This window comes from Pseudorasbora parva, chromosome 19, assembly GCF_024679245.1.
Source record: "Pseudorasbora parva isolate DD20220531a chromosome 19, ASM2467924v1, whole genome shotgun sequence".
Lineage (NCBI taxonomy): Eukaryota > Metazoa > Chordata > Actinopteri > Cypriniformes > Gobionidae > Pseudorasbora > Pseudorasbora parva.
The window spans coordinates 18,744,095-18,760,787 of record NC_090190.1 but is presented as its reverse complement, the minus strand read 5'-3'; the positions used below and the strand labels follow the sequence as shown (position 1 = coordinate 18,760,787).

Here is a 16,693-nt window from a genome sequence, read left to right as displayed (position 1 = left end):
ACATTTAAAAATGAAAGACATTATGAAGTGATTGTTTAGGGTCATGTGATCAACACTTTAGGGTGTGCAATGGGTTGGGCGGTAAGGGAAAGCCTTCAGATCTGTAAACAGGAAGTGTGTGTGTGTCTTTTGATGTTTCATCGAGAGCTCCTGTAGGGCCTGTCACATGATGAAATATGACCATGAATGGAGCTTTGTAGAAATGAAGATTCATTGACGTTTCCAAGCTCATGCATTTCAAGCAGAAGATCGGGATGCCGATTAGACTCTGTCACACCTGTTCGCTCACCAAAGCAGTTTGGCTGGAGCTGAGGCGGCAGACTTCCTCTTCTTTTCTTTGACCTCTGATAACACGAGAGTTGTCAGGCCAAATCCTCTCAAGCGACCCTGCAATCAGGGTTGTTGTGTCTGAGCTCAGAGCTTGTCAGCTCTAGACAGATAGAAGCTAGTGTGATCAGGAAGGTCATGGGTTTGATTGCTGTATTTGAAACCAAGTGTTATGTGTTTTAAGAGGGTGAGTTTTAAATGCTTCAGATACTTTCAGCAGCATGTAAGCACACAGATGGCATGTGGTTGGAAAGGAAGGAGAGGTCTGCTTCATTCATTCGATAAGTGACGCACACGCAGCAGGAGACAAAAGTCAGTGCCAGATCAGGTGCCACCTGCTGGTCAATTTATACATTACAGTAGCACAGTAATGATGAATGCCATTTCACACAGTGAGAGAACATCAGTAATCAAAGGGTTTTGTTTGGTTAACCTGGTTTGTTATTTTTGTATTAAATGAGTAGGTTTTTTTTTTATTTTTATTTTATTTTTTGGTTGTGGTTCTTGATTTGTCTTTAAAGCATGTAAATCATGAATTTTTCCTTTCGTCTAGGTGTATAACCTTTTTTTATTGTGATATTGTGCACTAAACTGAGTGTGTTTGTGCAAACATTTGCTCCATTTTTCACATTAGGAATTTGTGGATATTGTAGTGCAATGTTGTCGCTCTTTCTTTATTCATTTTTTTACTTGTTTCGTCTTTAGTGGAGAATGGGGAGCACTGTGACTTCACAATCCTACGAAACATGCTCATCAGGTATGTAACATAAATCTACACCAGCTCTAATACCTGATGATGGAGGAGGAATTCTCATCATTTTTCCTAACTGTCTTTTCAAAAACATCATTGTCCGTATTAGAGTAATACAGAGTGTCTTCTGTGATACAGTTCAAAAGTTTGGGGTCTGTAAAATGTATGATTTTGAGTCTCTTATGATCACCAAAGCAGCATTTATTTGACCACACATACAGTAAAAAATATTTTGAAATATTATTATAATTTAAATAACATTGTTTTTTTTATGTTTGTATATATTTTAAAATATATTTTATTCCTGTGATCAAATCTGAATTTTCAGCATGATTACTCCAGTATTCAGTGTTACTCGATCCTTCAGAAATCATTAAGTATACACTGTGCGATTTTATAATAGTCCTTTACGAGTGCTTCTTGTCTGACTGTACGAACATGGTCCCCTCTCTAAGCCTTGTCACACTGTAAGATCTAAGTTGTCATTAATGTCAGACTGTACGATAGGTAAGGCGCACTAAAATGGATGAACGCAAGAAAAATTGTCCGGTGTTTTATATCATCAATGAATGATGCGTTCGGTGACAGTGAACTGCATTAAACACAGGATTGAAATGGTGGCTACAACGCAATCTCTAGCGCTCATTTTGGTCACAATTTGTCTTGAAGAACTAAGATATTTTGACAGTTGTTACAGGAGAAGTCACACTGCAGGACTGTGCACCGAACCTTCTGACACTGCCAGAATTTTGTCTGAGGTCAAATTTGATCGCAACGGTCAATTATCTTGATCACTGCTGGGGAACATGTCAAACTAACGATCTAAAACTTCCGATTTTAACCAAGGATCAATCTTTTAGGATTTGTTCATTTTATCTCAGGCAGACAAATCGTGGCCAAAATTTCACAGTGTGTACCCGGCTTAATATACTGATTTGTTGCTCAAGGAACATTTCTTATTATCTTATTATCGTCAATGTTGAAAACAGTTGTGCTGGTTAAAGGAATAGTTCACCCAAAAATGAAAGTTGTTCCAAACCTGTATGAATTTCTTTCTTCTGCTGAACACAAAATAATATAATATTTTAAAGAATATGGGTAACCAAACACTAATGGGGCCCCATTGACATTGGTATTTTTCTTCCCATATTATGGAAATTAGTGGGGTCCGTCAACTGTCTATCTATTTACCCATATTCTTTAAAATGTCTTCTTTTATGTTCAGCAGAAGAAAGAAATTCATACAGGTTTGGAACAACTTTCATTTTTGAGTGAACTATTCCTTTAACTGTTTTCAACATTGACGATAATAAGAAATGTTTCTTAAGGCTAATTAGATGATGATGGTGAACTATTCCTTTAATATTTTTTGTAGAAACCTTGATAAATCTTTTGCTAAATAAATCTTCTGTAACATTATACATTTCTGTCTATTTTGATCAATTTAATGCATCCTTGCTGAAACCTAAAACTAGTGAACAGTAGAGTATATGTCTGAGATGAACATGCTGTGATACTAATCTGTCATATATTTGTTTTATTGTGTCTCCTCAACCGCAGAACTCACATGCAGGATCTAAAGGACGTGACTAACAATGTCCATTATGAGAACTATCGCAGCAGGAAGCTGGCTGCTGTCACTTACAACGGCGTAGACAACAACAAGAACAGAGGCCAACTCACAAAGTGAGTGTTTTTAACTAACTCAAGCTCGAGAACCTATTTTAAGACATTCTTTAAGTGTACATCAATATCACCAGTACTGGTTTCTGATGTCAGTTTACTGTACATGAAGCAGACCACCATGGTGTCATGTCTGTGGTTATAATATGCCGGTAAAGACGCTTTAACCTGGATCCCACAGCTAGACTGACACATGCTAATAGTGCGGAGGTCACTGTCTGACACTGAACCGATCAACATATCCAGGCTTCCTAACAGCAACAGCTGTTCACCCTCAACAAAAACCTGTCACTAACCCTAAAAATACAGTCCAAACGCTCGCTAACCAGCCATTCACATCCACGCGTGTACAGCTGTGTCTAAAGAGTGCCCATCTTAAAGGGATAGTACACTTTAAAATGAAAATTGTCATCCTTTACTCACCCTCAAGTTGTTTCAAACATGTATGAATTTCTTTCTTTTTTTCCCCAGCTGAACACAAGGGAAGATATTTTGAAGAATGTCAGTAACCAAACATTTAACTGGAGCCATTGACTTCCATAGTATTTTTTTTTCCTACTATGGAAGTCAATGGCTCCAGTTAACTGTTTGGTTTCTGACATTCTTCAAAATATCTTCCCTTGTGTTCAGCTGAAGAAAGAAATTCATACAGGTTTGAAACAACTTGAGGGTGAGTAAAGGATGACAGAATTTTCATTTTAAAGTGAACTATCCCTTTAACCAAAGCATTAGAGCAGACAAACTATACAGCTGCTAACATTGTTTTTCTAACATGATGCACTGCTATGATGCAGCATGCTAAGTGTGTGTGTGTGTCTTTTTATTTTAGATCTGACACAGGTGAAGGCATGTAAGTGTCATGCACAAGTTCACATTTGTCTCGTTCTCTCCTCTGCTCTCTGTTTTCCCTTTTTCTCCTTGTTTGTTCACATTGGAGTCGGGCATCCTGCTCATTGTTCCTTACTGTTTGTAACTGTAGTTCCAGCTTTGTGTTAGGAACATTGTCAAACCGCTGTTCTGTACTTTTTATGTCCTCCTTTATTTAGCCAATTTAAGGAGGTTTATCCTGCTTTCTATTAGCTGGCAGTCTTGATACAAATATAAAAGGATTTCTTAAGTTAGTATAAGAAGTTAACTCGGGACATGTTCATGGTAAACCTGACAGGAGCGAAGGCCTGTTCATAGCAAGTTTTTGCATATAAAATGTGTTTTTTTTTTATTTTAGCAGGGTTCCTACACTTTAGGTTGGAGAAAATTTTGGATATGAAAAAAAAAATGTCTTTCCAGACTACTCCCCACTTTTCAGTTGTCTAAAATATATAATTAAAGGGTTAGTTCACCCAAAAATGAAAACGATGTCATTAATGACTCACCCTAATGTCGTTCCACACCCGTAAGACCTCCGTTCATCTTCAGAACACAGTTTAAGATATTTTATATTTAGTCCGAGAGCCTTATGTCCTTCCATTGAAAATGTACGTGCGGTGTGTGGAACGACATGAGGTTGAGTCATTAATGACCTGATTTTCATTTTTGGGTGGACTTACCTTTTAAAAATGTCTTAATTAAATCCTGCCAGTAGTTTTTTAATGCCAAAAGAGGGTTTGTGCTGGCGCAAGCTGTTAGTAAATCTTGCCCATAATGCTGAAATAATGCCAGAATAATGCTATTTATTTCCAAAATCAAGAGATGTTTGGTAATTTAAGTTAAAGTATGGAATTTTGAAATGGAAAATGGTAGGAACCCTTTTTTATTTAGGTGTATATTAGGTGTAACTTTTTTCCAGAAAATAATGATAATGTGCATTAAGTTCTTCAAACCTTTGCTGCCTATATTTGCATTAGACTTAGTATGTACAAGCTTTCAGTCCTCCGTAATTCAGCTCTGGATTATCTGTATATAATCTTGACTATTTATTTGTATGTAATTTAGCAGCCCATGAAATTTTCCAGATTAATTTGCTCTTATTGTTTGATAATTTACTTCGGCTATGTGACTCCCTGTGCTATCTGAGCGGTGTTGATCTTATGGCCTCACACTAACACAGCATCAATTCAGCCTACTAACCCACATCCCTCAGACAAACGCACTGGGTCCTGAAACCTCTCCCACAAGGGTCCTCTCTTCCACTACTGCTCCTTTGTTTGTAAAAGTCAAAGTTTTTTATCAAATTTTGTAACTAATGAATGTGTTTTTGTGCATCTGCCCGTGCGTTGTTTTTGCGTGTCTGTGTGTGTGCGCATGTGTGTGTAAGTAGGAGCCCCCTGGCACAGATGGAGGAGGAGAGGAGAGATCATGTGGCAAAGATGAAGAAGATGGAAATGGAGATGGAGCAGGTGTTTGAGATGAAGGTCAAGGAGAAGATCCAGAAACTCAAAGACTCTGAGGCAGAGGTACCACCTCATGAGCGCATACCCAACTAAACCTTCCTGTAGTTTGTCTTCGAAAACTTTGTGTTTGTTTTCTAAAGATGAGCTTGAGAATTTGTGCATAAATATACTTAATATTTGACTGAGCTAAATACGGTTTCTGTAATATGTATTCTGTGCACAGTATTCCGTTTTTTTTTTGGATGAGATACTGCATGTACTACATTATTCCACAACGCAATGGGTTCCAACTTTACATTTCCTGTATGATGAATGAGTGATAACAAATACCATTTTAGTATTTTTTTATTTGACAACCTTAATTTTGCACAAAATTTCACTAATATTGCACAATAATTGCATTTTCAGAATGATATCCAGGCTGAATGAGTTATGACAACAATGTACTGTAGCATATCACTATTTGAAATTGTTTATTTCACTGTTGAAGACATATTAGGGGCCGTTCACACAGAATGCGTCTTTGCTTCTCAAAATCATAAGGAATGGTTTTTAAAAAAAAGTGCAGGACTGAACGCAAAAGTCTCGAGATGTGATGCAATAATGAAAATAACAGAAATAGCCAAACAGCACAATTAGGGCTGTCAAAATGAACGCAAATTAATTTTAATGGCACTGCACTAATTTTATTAATGCACAAATAATCGCGATTTAACTCACTACAATCATGCGATTTAATTGCAATTACATATTTTAAGCATTCAACAGCCCTATGCAGAATAGATAGATACTATTTTGACATGGATTTTTTTTAATAATAGCACTGGCTATGGCATTTGACCTTTGGGTTCACCTCATCCTCTGACGCCGACAAATAAAACAGTTGCCAAGCCAACTTGCTACTGTACACAAAAGCTTGCAATCCTTTCCCCACCTCCAGGGTCTTCTGATTGGTCCACTGTTTTGGAACTGACAAGACTGATGACCGATGCTGTGTTTGAAAGTTGAAATTCTTTTTAAAACGCGGTGCTCATGTGCAATATGCTGCAAAAAGACACGAGCACAACTGTCATACATGTACGTCTAGCATGTTTACACAGAAAGACATTGGAAAAGTAGCTCTTCGGAGTGGAAAAACACTACAATGTGAACGGCCCCTAATGTTGTATGCATCATAAATGATTCTTAGTAAACTTTTTTTCTTTCTTTGCCTATTCAGCTGCAGCGGCGTCATGAACAGATGAAGAAGAACCTGGAGGCCCAGCACAAGGAGCTGGAGGAGAAGAGACGTCAGTTCGAGGAGGAGAAGGTCAGCTGGGAGGCCCAACAACGCATGCTGGAGCAGCAGAAACTGGACGCTTCCAGGTACACACACTTTTACAAAACTAGTGAGCTGCATAAAGTAAAATGATTGCATGCAAACTTCATGAATAAGGAAATTCTAGAATAACTTACCCATATTAGGTAACACTTTATTTTAATGTGCTGTTGTTACACATTGCATGTATTTCTTATAGTAATTATTTATAATTACAAGCAACTAACACTAAACCAAACCTTAACCCTAAAATAAGCACATGCCCCTATTATGCTTTTCAGATAATACCTTTAATGTAGTGTTAGGCATGCTACGATAGTCAGTAGTCGGACATCACGTGCATGCCGTGACTCCGCTCCCACCGTCATATTATTTTTTACAGTAATAAAGTAAATAAGTTCAGTTAGAGAACAGACAGTACAAATATAAACTGAATGTGTCTGCTTATTAAAGCATGATCTAGGCTAATAATAGGCTAATGAACCCACAGTTCAAGCAACCCGCCCCCGAATCGGCGCTAGTTCTAAACCAAAGCTAAAATCTGCTTGGCCACACAAAGCGCACATTTACTGATGAACTGTCATTCACGGTGTGCGTTCACTGGCACGTTTTCAGTTCATGCATATGGAAGCTTAACTTTCATAGGAATTCATTGAAAGCGCTCGCTTTGCTCCTTCCTCTCTGTTATTAATGCCCGAGCGGCCGTGTGCACTTTCCTTTCGGTTAGATGAAATTAGCGATTTAAAAGCCTTTTAAAGTATTACTGTTGTTGTCACACATTGATTAACCGGTGGGAAAATTTCACATCCCTAGTAGTGTGTATTATAGCTGTTTGGGAATGTAAAATGTCTGCAAAGTTTCAAAGATCAAAGTGCAAGACAAATGGAGTTATTAGGGTCTTTCGCACCAGAGGAACCTTTTCATAGTTCCTATAACTAATGGCAGAAGTACCCGCTTTTTGGCGTTTACGCACCACAGGAACTGTGAATGATTTGTAGGATCGCCTTTTGGGGGAACTAAATTAACTCCTACTTCAGAGTAGGGTCTAACTCCGCACAGTAGGAGCTACCAGGGATGTAAGTGTTCGCTGATTTGCCGAACATGAGACACCAGCACCCGCCATTTAAAAAAAAAAAAAACAGCCAGTTTGTACACGCACAGTTTATAGCCTATATAGTTACTCCACTAACATGGAAACCAGTGATAGATAGACCTCTCAACCTTTACGTTGAGGAGAATATTCAATGCGACTTTGAAGGGGACCAAGCGAAACATGATTATGTATTGCTGCTCAGCTAGCAACATTGGGCATCAACCACATGGCAATACCCTAATATTTTTCATATACTGTTTACTTTGCATAACAGTTCTATCGAATAACGTATTAGACATCACTGTTAAACACATTAACTAAAATGAAGACTGAAAATGGCTCAAAATATATGACCACCACACCGTCAAAGTAAAAGTCAAAGCATCATGCACAACTTACTTCACTTCAGAGTTCCTACTGGCGTTGCGAATGCATCCAGGAAAAACGGCCCTAGGGTGGCTAGTTTCTATAACTACCCGGTGCGAAAACCACTATTGATGGGCCGATGCCGAAGTCCAGGCACTTCTTAACCTTTACGCAAATGAGGAAATACAATGTGACTTTGAAGGGACCATGCGAAACATAATTATGTGTTTCTGCTCAGCTAGCAACATTAGGCATCAACCACATAGCAAAAACTATAATACTTTTTAGTTCTCGGACTGCTTTGGTGGCTTGTCCCATTAACTTAAAGGCATAATTGAGCAACGCGAATATACTTTGCAATGGCGCTCTTGGATTTAAACAATAGATCCCTATTAAAGGTTAGATTGGGCTCAAAAAATCAAGCCCGACCCTACCCCAGCCCGTGCACGTTGTGTCCGAGCCCGCCCCCGCCCGACACATTAACTTTAATTATGAGCCCGAGCCCGATTTAAACCCGACCATTGTTCAATACGTGGGCGTTTTGACGAGAACGAGCCTGTAATGAGCAAAGCGTAGCGACGCCAACTGGTGAGGCTCATGATTAAACTACATTTAGTTTTCAGTTTTCTCCACAGCGACTGTACAGGCGAATAACAATTTGTTGCAATATTTTCATGTTTAACACTTTGAAGCTGCTTTGAAACAATCATCATTGTAAAAGCGCTATAGGCTATAAATAAAGCTGACTTGACTCCGCTCAATAATCCGCAGGCGCGCGCTCATGATCCGCTCACCGGTAAACTGATGTTTGCTCAAATCCAGCTCAGACATTTATCTGTAGCTTACATTGTTGTAGCCAATAAACAATGTGTTTTTTCCTTCATATTTATGTTTAAATATTATAATAATATTTTTACATTTCATCTGATTACGATGAGTGAAAAGATGCGAGTGGGTCAGAAATGATTTTGGTGGTTATATTTAGTTTAATATTAAGTTTTGTTTTGTTGAAAGCATTTTTTTCGTTTTGTTTAAATTGTATCTTAATTTAAAAAAAGGTTTCTTGGGCCAATTGCCTGGATTTAATAAATAAAAAGCAAATAGCAGACTATAATCGCGAGGTGAAGTCGTGGGAGTGATTGCTTTCATTGCTCTGGAGCGCGCGTCTCATAAATACACTGAAACTCAGCAGGCTATACTTGCCTCACAGACATGACAAATATGTGTATAGAAAGCTTGAAATGTCCACTTTTAAACGAAACGATTCGAAGATATTTAATTAAGCAAAGTGCAGTGTTCACGCGAGCAGCTCTTGACACAGAGCGTTTCTGTTTATAATGCTGCGCTCCATCACTGCTCGAGCTGTGAGTTTAACACGCATTTTTACACTAATCCTGACTAGTGCAACTTTGTAGCCTACACATTTGTTTCTTAGTTGTTGTATTAGTTCTTACTTTGCTAAATATACATATAATTTCTGATTATAGCATAGCTTTCTGCCCACCCAATTAGACTACTAAAGGTGGCTAATGATTAAAAAAACAAACGCTTGATCACGGGCCCGGCCCTACCCGACCCGAGGATAGTGCAGGGAAATCTCAGCCCGACCCGGCCCGCGGGGCGGTTCGGGTCAGGTTCGGGCTCGGGTAGAGAATCTAAACTCTAATCCCTATGGAACTCTTCATACCGTGTGCAATCAATCACAGCGCAAAAAAGTGCGTTTTGTTTTTGGACCCGTGATGAAACGAGTTGTTCAATTAGATTTGAGCTTACTCAAGCCACTAAAGGGTGAGAGTAGTGCCGCTCTTTTGAAAATCTGTAAACGCCAAAGAAAAGCATTCCAGAAGAGAGAAAATAATGGATGTTGAGGGTTATCATTGGTGTCAAAGAACAGATTTATTCTTACATGTTCTTAATACAGATTAACATTTCTATTAATTTTCCACTGAATGATACGTTCGGAAGAGCTTGAAACCGAGCACAGAGCACTGTATTCTTCTGTGCGTGTCTGTTATGAGTCAGAGAGCTCATCTGCTTTAGAGCTGTCATTTATATTATGTGATCATAACTCATACCCTGAGTGCAGCACAAATCTGCACATAAACAACTGCGAGAAATGTTTCTACAAATGAAACATTAAGGATATGAAAGTATTTGTTTTTCTTGTGGTTCGGGGCATTTTTATAGCGATAAAGAATGAAAAAGGCTAAGCAGGTGTAGCATTCCATTTATTATAAAACACTAAATAAACATTATTTAATCAAAATCCACTTTAGTTATTACACACACTCGATGATGGTTTAGTGATGATGGTTGTGATGTAGTATCAGACTTAATATACTGTATGTTGTGCAGCGGACGAGGTTAAAGACAAATGGGAAAACTCATGAGATACATACATTAGGAAAAATGCATTCTTGGTCGACGTTCATCGTAGCCTGGATGCCAGCCGAACTTAGCCCCACCCACAACATTTGAGGTCGGTAGGTTGGGTCTGGACTTGATCCGCTGTGGAGCAACTATGCTAGAACCAGAGCTGTTCGGACCAATCAAATTTTCTTTATGTGATGATGGTCAGATGATCAACAGTAACATAATCATCCACGTCAGCAAAGAGCTCTTAGGTTGAATTTCTTCAAATCCTAAACGGGGAACTTGTTCGTATATATGTATTCACCTTTACTATTTCTCTCAGAAATGATGATCGTGTTGGTAAGTACTCCGTGTGTCCTGAAATTCTTTTTACAACACCGGCAAAGGTCGTTTACACGCATCTTCTTCTTCTACTTCTTGCGTGCAGTTGAGTTCTGTTGACAACTATGACATCGCTCAACATGCGTCACTTACTTCGTTGCTCTGATTGGTTGTAGGTCTATTCAGTTGAGTGCAGAGGCATCTTCTTCCCTGGTTCGGTTGAAACGCCCCATAATAACAGCCCAATGGAGCAGTATCAGACTCATATTGTGACTAGAATCTGAGTATGACGACGACGACAGGCTAGGTTCATCGTGCAGGCATGAATTAACTGAAGGCCATCAATCGTTTCGCATTTGATGTGAAAGCTCTGTTCGTCATGCTCAGTGTGAAAGGACCTTTAGTTACTTCCTATAACTACCTGGTGCGAACGCTCCTAATGTCTCCCAAAATAAAATAAAAAACGATTCTGAACTTCCTGAATTGAGTCATCAGTAATTCCAGTGTAACCTCCTACACAAACCTACGTTGGTTTGTAACAAATTTGAGACTGAATTCTTTATTGGACTGTTTCAGAAATGCTGAGAAAAGAGGTGATACTGCAGTGAATGTGCTTTACAGTGTTTCTTTGTTCAAAACTAAATGAAAAGCCTTTAAAATACTATTACAGGAGCACATATATTACTCAGTACTTATTTACACTAACAACAGCACATTAAAACAAAGTGGCTTATTATTATTTTTATATGCATATTTTATTTAACTTTCAAAAAAGAAAGTTTCATCTAATTAAAAATGTTGTGCAATATTTATAACTGTTATGAACTATCACTGCCAATTTTTATTTTCTCTAATTACCTTTTTTCTTATTTTCAATTCTAAAGGACCTTGGAAAAGAACAAAAAGAAAAAGATATTTTAAACCACTTGGACCATCACCACATTCTAGTTGCCAATTATACCAGCCTGGACCCTCATGTCAGTCTGTCGACCATTTTTTATATATAATGCCCCATTTTTTTTTTTTCTTTTTTTTTTTGTGGGGGCAGTGTTCCCTGACCTGGAAACACTCAACAATGTCCACACATTATGCTCTTTTTCCACATCTAAAAGCATCGATTCATTCGCCAGACCTCACAGAAACTGAGAGCGCAGAAGCGCACTTAATCTATAATGAATAAAAGCATAGAAACTTCTCAGAGATATGCAATATTGTATGAAATGATAACCTCTTTGGGTCTGCTTTGAAATTTGTAATACGTCAAATTCCCCTCCTGCATCATGTGTTTGTTCAGTGTTTTTTTAGATCCAGAGGTCACTTCCTCCTCTCCAACTGCATATTGATTGGCCACATCAATAAAACCTAAAGGCTGAATCTTACCTCAGGCATTTCTGTCCTTTAAACAACTTTTTTGTTTTTTTGTGGTTTCTATTCCCTTCCTGAAATGTTAAGCTCTTCCAATATGTGTGTAAATTAAATTATTTAGCCATGGACCTTAGCCATTCATGAAATGTTTCTTAGTTACTATTATTTTGTCATGTTTAATTTTTCTCATATAATGTTCCAGTTCACTGTTTGTTTTAAGCGGTAGCACACAATCATCGTTTATGGACGTCACATGATTTGTTTATGGATCCTCCTGTACCGAAGTGCTGTACGACATTATGCAAATTTAAAAAAGGAGGATACATCACACATTATGAGGCTTTTTTAAGTGATTTGTTCTTGTATGTTGGCTACCGTCAGGTGTGTTTCCTGTTCTTAGTCATGTTAACTGACACCAGAGCAGTGAGCTGTCGTTCTTGGCCAGTTTTTTCTCTCTCTCTCTCTCTATAGGCACCGAGTTCCTCCAGAGCTGGCCTCCCCGAATACCACACTTAGCTTTCAGTCATGTACCTCTGCAGCTTTGTTTTATAATTTTGTTTTTCTTTGTTTTGCTTTTTCATTTTTATTGTACAAAGTCACATAATAAAAGTGTGATGATGCCATTTGATTGTTTTGTTTTAATATACTGAGTGAAGTTTGTAAGTGATCAAGACAAACAAAATGCATTAACCATTCTAAAACAGTTATACATCTATGAGGCAAAAATACAACGACTGGGCCATTGAGATCTCGTGTTAGGGCATTTAATTTCACACTGCAGTCAAATGTATTGTGTTATCTGACAACATGCCACAGATGCTGCTCAATGAGCTCAGTGAATGCAGATTGTAAACCCTGCACATAAAGTGTCTTGTTAAGAAATAGGTTTGACAGGAAGGGGGCAGCAAATACTGCTTGAAATGTAGGTCTGCCTTTGTGGCAAATTTGCTGAATTGACTGAATTCATCATTTGTACATTCATGAAAAATATCTTAAACCAATATGTGGACTCTCACTTTAAAATTCAAACTGTTTTTTTAAAAAGGGTTGTTTTCAGAAACCACCGATCTAGAAAAGCAGATCTGAAAAGTATTCACTTGCTGATTTGCTTGACATTTCACCTGTTTAGAGGCAATATTATTTATTATAATTGAACTATTAGTTTATTAATATTTTAAATTAGTGTCTTTTTATAATTTTCATTTTAAATTTTTGGTGATTTTGTTGTTTTATTAAAAAAATGTATATCTAGTTTTTCAGTAGATATTTTAGTACATCAAGTTAAACTAAATGAAAATGACTAATGTTGCTTTGGAACTTAATTGAAATAAGTTTAAGGGTTATATTATATTTTATTTTGGTTCAAGTTTCTTTTAATAATAAATATTTTAGCTTAATATAAAAAACCCTGCTTAAAAAGAGATTGTTCACCCAAAGAATTTAATTGGCACAACATAATATTGACATGACTTCAAAGGTCCCATGACATGGATTTTTATTTTATTTTAAAATGTTTACTGAGGTGTACTTATATTGTTAGTATGGTTTTTATATTAAAAAATAATAATCATAATTCATAATTTCTCCTATGCTGATTTTATGGTAGCCCCCTCTGTTTTAAGAGGCGTGTCTGCTGTGAGACTTCAGTGAAAATACCCACTGTTGTGATTGGCTGACATTTTTGCATTTGAAATGAGTGGCGGAGGGGGCGTGGTTTAGTGAGGCGAGCAGAGAAAGACGGAGAGCTGGGGAAAGATTGCAGGCTAGAAAGATTGCTGGGAAAGTGTTATTGTACCGACTTGTTGAGATCGAGCGCTATCAGCGCAAGTTTATTTTGTTTGTATCCGAGAGCTCTGAATAAAAACAAGTAAACTTTGCAAGATTATTTCTCTCACAAAATGCTTTTACCACAGCTAACACAACATGAATACAGTAAGAGCTTCTGCTGAGCAGCTTAACAATGGTTTGGACAAGTGTGCACTGCAGATATACGTGTGGTTGACAGATCTGAGTGTTCTTTGATCGCGCTCTGTAGTTTAATCATTTAAATAACAGATTTGTTTCATGCGACTAACAGAAACGATGTGTAGTTGATCGTTTTAGTCACTGGCTTGATTCTCAGGGCAGGCAAAGCAGAGGAAGGGGAGGAAACGTTTCCTGTTATGACGTCATAACGGGAGAATTCAAGATCCTGGTCTGAGCTCTCATTTTCTCAAAGGCAGAGAAAGACAACCAGAACTCTGTTTGCACCAATCAAAATTTCTAGCCAATTGGGGACACTTCGGGCTAGGGGATCTCATTAATGTTGAAAATCCTTTTTAAAAAAAAACATATAGATTTACAATTTCATGGCCTGGGACCTTTGCTAAATAGTAGCTAATAAATTAATAGTATTCAAAAGTAGAATTGTTGCATCCCAAATCCTATTGAAATGTGCTTGAGTTTAAAGGGTTACTTCAGCGATTAGCATATGGCTTTGTATCAGTAGAAACCCTGGAGTATATTCAAATGATTGTGCTTTCCCCCCCTCATATCCCCCTGAGACCAGAGATTTATGCATTTTATTTCTGGAAAAATTCCTCCTATGATGCAAATTGACAATGTTTGCATCATAGGAGGAATGTTTGGCCAAAGGCTTAAGACTACAGCCAGCAGAGGGAGCCATTTCCACGTTTTGAACCCGCGCATGGGGGATGGGAGATTACACTCAGAGCTCAGCTCACAGCTACAGGCACTCATTTAAACGGAGCTATGGTGAGCAATGTAAGTCTTTTAATTTCTCAAATTAATTTCTATGAAAGTTAAGCTTTCAAAGGCGTGAACTGAAACGCACCAGACTGAACTCGTGTTGTGAATGTATGCCGCGAGTGTAGTCGCGATTAGTTACCTCAGCTCTCATCATGAAAGCTCATTTTTCTCACTCCTGCAGTTAGTGCTCAGTGCTGTGATACCCGCGCGGTGAACAGACACGTTCAGTTTTTAATTGTAGTGTCTTCTCTAACTCAGTCACAGTAATCAAGTTGGTGGCTTTGCAGGGCAGCGAAGCATTCTGGGAATTGTAGTCTTTCATCCCCATGAGACAAAAATACATTTCCTGTCTTTTCTCAGTCTAGAAGGCACCAAATTCAAAAATAATTTCACATTTCTACTATTGATGACCCAGTTTAAATACAGATTCATCTTCCCAGCGCTGAAGTACCCCTTCAATGAATGAGGTCTTCTTTTTCCTGTTTGAATCAGAAGTGCAGATCTGTGGACACTCTAGTTGGATGAATATTTGATTTGAACTATAAACACGGGTAAAATGTGTAAAAAAACGAACAAAAAAACTACAAATAAGGAGTGTCAAATTGGGTTTGAGTGATTAATTATCCATGTATAACCTGACGAAAAGATATGTATTCAGTGTTATCCACATATTTCATCTGCAACAGCATTGTGAACTTTTGTAATACGTTGGCCATTAACTTTTCAATGAATCATTATATTTCAATTGCAACACATGAGGGGAGTCTCCGCATGATAGACCCACGACTGGCAGATTAATTCTACTACACAGTAAAAAAAAAAAGGGGATGTTTATATTTCAGAGAAAATGTAGCCTATTAGTTAAATTAACACTTCTGTTTTTACTGTACATTTCTCTCTGAAACGATAAGATATTAAATTGAATGTGGAGGATTTGGCAAGGTGATGTTGCTTTACAGGCAGGTTTTTGAGCCCGTAATTAAGCCTGTGCGGGGCTTGTGCTCATTTACAATCATTTCTATCACCAAAGGTGCTTACTCCTTGCTTATTTGGGGGAAACGGAAGAGAAAAAAAACGCACATAACAAGGCAAGAGAAATCTTTTATTTTACGTATGACTTTCATTAGACTGCATCCGTTGGTGCTGCATGCCATTGTTTCGTGTAACGTCAGAGCGCGTAACTGGAAGTACATCGATCTAGTACGAGTTCACGGGTGGGAAGTCACGGGGTTGAATGCCATTCCAGAGCACTTTCACGGGTAGAAGGTTGGAAAAACACGGGTTACGGTTTGCCTGGAGCGCAGCATAAGCGACAGAGCTGTCTGTTAAAGATGACGAAGTTGTATGTTCCAAAGCTTGCAAACACTTCTGCTACACACTCATAAGTATGTACTTTTTTTTCTTCACAAAAACAGTACACACTTTTAGGGCATAGTATGTGAATTGGGATGCAGCAAGTGTTTCGAAATCACTATTCGCTACATTTTATTTTTCTCAAACAAGAAGGTAACATAACCGCTGGTTTTGAAGTAATTAAACAGCTTTGTTGAAAGAAAGACACTGCATGCAGATACAGGTCATTCTCTCATGTAATATATAATAAATGCTTCAGTTCATTCCGATAAATGTAATCTTACACACTTTATCTCTGTGTCAGAGTCACAGCTTGCAGAACACTAGATCTAACAAGACACAACTGATCTGGTCAAGTATTGTGCTGCAAACATCAATAACAGGTTTAAATTGTCAATGATGGCAGCTGACCATGCTATAGGTGATCGAGATGATCCACATTCTCAGACAGAACTAGTATTTTCACCCGGAAATTGTTTTATTTCAGTCATGGGGTCTCATCAGGTTTGACAACACACTCTTGAGGTCTCTGTGCTCTGAGAGGAGCTCATCCAGTACACGACATTTGTGTGTGTTTGGTCTTTCCTATCACGTATAACCTCTGCCCCTAGTGTAACTGTCAAACAAATGGAGAACTTTGACCTAATGGAGCCTTGCAGTAATCA

The 16,693-nt window shown here is 38.1% G+C and overlaps 1 protein-coding gene across 4 annotated transcripts in view; it reads left to right on the top strand.

Annotated features, from left to right (window-relative positions):
* Positions 1-12,550, top strand: part of septin7a (septin 7a) — a 70,869-nt gene extending 58,319 nt beyond the window's left edge. The window contains exons 9-14 of one of the 4 annotated variants that reach the window (XM_067424954.1): positions 1,033-1,084; positions 2,639-2,764; positions 3,591-3,611; positions 5,019-5,154; positions 6,311-6,456; positions 11,447-12,550. In XM_067424954.1, the coding sequence (XP_067281055.1) occupies positions 1,033-1,084; positions 2,639-2,764; positions 3,591-3,611; positions 5,019-5,154; positions 6,311-6,456; positions 11,447-11,483 (518 nt within the window). In that variant the 3' untranslated portion in view covers positions 11,484-12,550. Of the gene's footprint in view, positions 1-1,032; positions 1,085-2,638; positions 2,765-3,590; positions 3,612-5,015; positions 5,155-6,310; positions 6,457-11,446 lie in introns of all 4 variants that reach the window. The other 3 variants (XM_067424952.1, XM_067424956.1, XM_067424955.1) reach the window with 3 other exon arrangements.
* The last annotated feature ends 4,143 nt before the right edge of the window (positions 12,551-16,693 follow it).